The 5,000-nt window shown below is 37.0% G+C and overlaps 1 protein-coding gene across 2 annotated transcripts in view; it reads right to left on the reverse strand.

Annotated features, from left to right (window-relative positions):
• The window catches only part of FOXP2 (forkhead box P2), a 61,826-nt gene that overhangs the window by 25,169 nt on the left and 31,657 nt on the right, over positions 1-5,000 (reverse strand). The window contains exons 13-14 of one of the 2 annotated variants that reach the window (XM_010294844.1): positions 3,810-3,879; positions 2,801-2,964 (exon numbers count right to left, since the gene is read on the reverse strand). In XM_010294844.1, the coding sequence (XP_010293146.1) occupies positions 2,801-2,964; positions 3,810-3,879 (234 nt within the window). Of the gene's footprint in view, positions 1-2,800; positions 2,965-3,809; positions 3,933-5,000 lie in introns of both variants that reach the window. The other variant, XM_010294842.1, reaches the window with a different exon arrangement.

Raw genomic sequence — 5,000 nt, forward strand, 5'->3', positions numbered from 1 at the left:
ACAAATGTCTCTCCCCGGAAGCTTGTCTAGAATCCAAACTCTGCCTGTTCCCAACTGAATGCTCTGATCTCTAAATTGCACGCAACCTCTTGCCTCTGTCCCTAATACCATGCTCCATTGCTCCTGGCTGCATGCCAGCTTCAAGATGGCAGGCAACGTAATTGCTCAGCATATTCCTGGTGTCGTGTCTGGTATGCTTTCCTGGGAATCAGAAGATGGAGGTTTAATCTACTTGGAGATTAACACAGCCACTGACTTGATAGATGAGTGCAGTAATTATGACTCCCCCAAGAACGCTTCTCCAGAGGAGACTTCCTGGGTGAACTTTCTCAGGAAACTACAAGTAAGCGGATGCGTGTGGCAGTAAAATACTTTTTTTTTTTTTTTGCCTAGTGCACTGACTGTTTTTCATTAAAAAAACAACCCTGGGATTATATAATCTGTGCATGTAATGTAAAATTTAAAATTCCTCTTCATTTTTTGCCATATTCCTTACTTATTTTAGTTCTGTCATGCTTTCCCTATGTTATTTTCTCATTTTCTTAAGTAATGTTCTTTAACAAAAACAAGGGGCCCTGGTCAATGTGGTCATGAAGGCAAGGAAGAGGCCCCTCTTCTTCCTTGGTCCTCTGCCTCCTGCACAAGCCCCTCCCTTGAATTTTCCTTGCAGATTGCATTCATTCCCTTTTTCATATTCTTGGCTCCCTCAGCAAGGAAAAGGCAAAAATTTCACGAGTGAGCAGGTATCTAGTCATAGCCTGTGTCTTTTGGTTGACAGTTCACGGTCTCACAGAAGCCCAGTAATCTTGCCCTAAATTTGGCGCAAGGGATGAATGAGCATCACCTCTTTCTCCACTGGCACCTCAGTGCGTTTACATTCTGTTGCTTCCGTCTACCAAGAACCGAGCAACACGTAGCCCTAAGTTTCAAAAAAGCCACCATGGCAAGTCCCGAAACTGCCTGTTTTGACAAATAACGTATCATAGAAATGAGAGGAAGGCTGAATCTTGAGTTAGGGTGTAACTCACATTATTTGCCTTTTTTACAGGCAAGAATTGCTACAATATGCAGTACTTCAGCTATAAACACAGCTATAAATGTAGCCATATCTACATAATCACATGCACAGATAACTCAGTTTATCCAGGGGAATGGCAGGCGGTGCATAGGATATGTAAACAGATCTGCCAAACACTTACAAAACAACTTTAATAGCAAGTGTCACTCTTTTCAGTAAAGTAGCTGTTTTTAACACACATGATCTAACTCTTGTTTGCTCTTTAAAGTTTTATTGTCTTGGCATTTTATACAGGAAGAGAGCATTAGCATACTCAGGAGAACTGCTAAAAGTAAAAGGCCTCAAGCTACCCACTGCATGGTTGATAGCATAAAGCATGGGATATAAAAACTTTTGTCTGATTGCTCACTTTACTTGTTTTAGAGTAGTGTTACTCTCAAGAGCATATATTCATGTTCTTTCTACTTCAAGTTTTATTACTTCTTTTGTATTATTTAATACATCTAAAGACACTTCCAAAAGACAAATTTTTCCATTTTGAAAAAGTAATGGTTTGGAACCTGATAAAATACATGAACGTTCACAGTGTATTATTTTCAAAGGCAAGCAGAATAAATGTGCAGTAAAACAATTAAATGAGTGACAATAAACATTTCTATGCGATCACAGATATATTAACATGCCAAACAAAAGCAAAACTCTGCAAAATATTTCCCCTAAAAAGGTCAGATCAAAATGGATTCTCCACACACCAGAGCATAAGTAAAAAGGGAGTTTGGTCTCAATTATTGTTACTGTAGAAATTAAAATGAACATTAAAAATGTGAAAGAGAAAATGGAATTAAAAAAGGCAAATCAGATCAGCTATTTTAAACACATAAAAAAAAGAGACCGTAATTGTACATACACGTTAAAAGTCATCCTACAGTAAACTTAGATTTAAGTCTACTTAGCTATTACACTGCTAATTATTATATAAATAACCTGGGAAACAATACCTCCAAGATACATGTTTTACTATTTAGTAAACAAGAAACTGCCACATTTGACACCACTGATTAAGGCCAGGCATTTCTAAAGCTTCAGACACATTTCTGAAATCCACAATACATCAATTTTTAATACTTCCACTCTCTCAGCTCCATTAAAAAGATGGTAGGGGAAAGATTTTAGAGTAATTAATGATATAGTTAGCTGCTAAATATTAATAGGAATCGTAGTCTTGCATAAAATATAACATATAAACCTTGCCAATACAGACGCACCAGTAATTAAACTTGAATATGTAATTACACTGATTTATACGACAGGCAAAAAGTTACACTTTACTGGCTTCTATGTAAACTGTGGGCAACAGTTAAACTTTGCATTTTATGGTTTATATAAATGGGCAATATCTCCACTACAGTTCATAAATGGTTTAGAGACTCATAGTTAAAAGTGCAACTAATTCCAACATGAACATTCTGACTATACCTTACAAACCAGGTTGTGAAAATGACCACAGAGATCAGCCTCCTGTTACAGTCAATGCTTGCAAGCAAGTTGAAGAGGTTTTAAAAAAACCCACAAAAACAAAACCCAAAACACAACCAAAAAAACCTTACACCAATCTTACTACAAAGTAAATGAAGAATCATCCATTTAAATGTTTTAATATAAATGTTTAGTTTCAAACATGTGGTTCCAGATGTTTCACTTACCATGTTTCAAAGCACTTTTGAGTAATATTGTGTCTTAGGCTAAGGCATTTTTCCTTGGAAGGATGCTAACTGCACTTACATGTGAGGCTGAGGAGAGCAGCCCGGACTGCTATTTCCATTACTGTCAATGTGATCCAGCGAACCATTGAGATCTTCATGGACTGCCTGCAGTAAGCCACTGGATGCGTTATTTATCAATCCTGGGTTACTAAGCAATGGTAAACTACTCTCTGCCAGTGCAGCCTAGTAAAATGAAGAGTAAAAATAAAATTATTAGTCCATACATATACAAACTGCTTCTAAACGTTCATTCACGTATGAATATACACACACACAAAGCAGCTCGTTTTGGGTAGTTGTAGCGGTAATCAGAATAATTTTGTGCATTTTCCAATTATTTTCACCTTCTGAATATAATGACATCTCTTTTTCTGGTTTACTATTTCTCTTACATAGGTTTCATTATTTTCCACTATTAACTATGTACCGATATTCATAGCACTTTCTAGTTTTACATCATTTTTTGACTTTGAATTACACTTAACCCCTATGCCCTTCCACACAATGTATGGCTCCTTTATAATGCAGGCAGCTGCTATACTTTAAAAAATGACCAGAACTTAACTCAAAATAAAAAAGTCCTGACATTTGCCTCTTCTGCATAAAAATTATATATTATAATTAAACTTTAAAGTTTTTGCCATGAGCACCATGTTCTCCAACACTATGATGTGAAATCATTTATGACAGCTTGGATAAATATTAATGCATATCCACATGCATTTGCAAAAGCTTCTATCAATCTAACATTTGCAGCAAAACTGAGTGTTCCAGATTTTGCCACAGGGTGTCCTTCTTGCTTCTTCACATCAAAAGTAGCATGAATAAGAACCAGTACTTCTTGCAGTGCTAGGTAATACAACTTACTTGGATGATAAACCCAACTATTTAGAATGACCATCAGGGCCACATAAACATAAACATAAATATAGGTAACTCTACACCAAAGTATAACAGGAAATTAAATATGTCACACATAAGAACATAATTAGTTGTGTGCAAAGAAAGAATAATTTAGTGTTTTTTACCTGCAAGCTTGCATTAAGAGCTGCTCCATAGCCTAAGCTGGTGGGTATGTTTTTCACTAACGTTGGGCTTCTGAAAATAAACGATTTTTCAAAGTTTAAAAAACAGGCAGACTTCCTGGCAGGCTCATTGGATTAATGGATTGGTTTTTCAGCTCAGAGACCAGAGTTTTAAAAGGAAAAATGAAATGAAGTTGGGGGCGAAGGGGCTCAACCCGTTAGAACACAGTGATTTACTCGCATCAGAAAAGCAAAAGTCTTGTTGTAATTAGGCCCACATGGAAATTTGCTCCAGCAGCAGGGCCGTAGCGACTCGTAAAGGTTCTGATCTCCCTGAAAGAATTTTACAGAGACAGCTTTAAACTTTGTACAACACCTGCCCCCACTATGCTTGCTGTGTCATTTCTTTTTGGTTTTCTGAACTAACACTGGTACACATTTGAATACATTACATACAGTTAGGTAGACTAAAAAGATCTTACTCTTCCCTTCCAAACTATGAGGGTACAACAACGTATAAATAACTGTAAATGCACAATACAGTGGATGAATTCGTTTCCAGCAAATGAAACACACCGTCTTTAAATCAGACTGGAAATACCACATGCTAGATCACCACAGAACTATGTTTCCAATAAAATTAGTGCCTGGGATGACTCCAGAGGTCAGCTGGGTGGCTGTTTACAAACAGATCCATTACAGAAATAGAATACCTTCCCGCAAAGAAAAACCTCCAGCTTTCCTCTCTGCACCTTTGGTATTCTGAATGGTTTTATCAAAACTAATTATATACTCTAAAGGAATAAAAAGCATCCACAGAACCAGTCATACTGACATGGGATTAATTTGAAAGTAGGGCAGTAAGCATGCCAAAGGTCCTCCTGTGAAGGCTTCTCATGAATACTAGCCTCATCAAGAAGATATTTTTGAGGTCACTATGGTAGTGTATGATACCTATATTCCAAAGTGACCTTGAACGACTCCCTACTTCTGTCAAAGGTTTACAGTAAAAACAAGCGCCTATGGAACTCTAACACATGGGCAACATATGTACACAGGGCTATTTTTAATATATAGTAGAAGAGCTTATGGTAGATGGAATTAAAATGACAAACATATGGTGAAATACACTGAAAAAACAAAACCATTATCGCTTTCCTCTGCAGCAAACTATATGGGAAAGTCAGGCAGGCA

This window comes from Phaethon lepturus, unplaced genomic scaffold (assembly GCF_000687285.1).
Source record: "Phaethon lepturus isolate BGI_N335 unplaced genomic scaffold, ASM68728v1 scaffold15079, whole genome shotgun sequence".
NCBI classification, from domain to species: Eukaryota; Metazoa; Chordata; class Aves; order Phaethontiformes; family Phaethontidae; genus Phaethon; species Phaethon lepturus.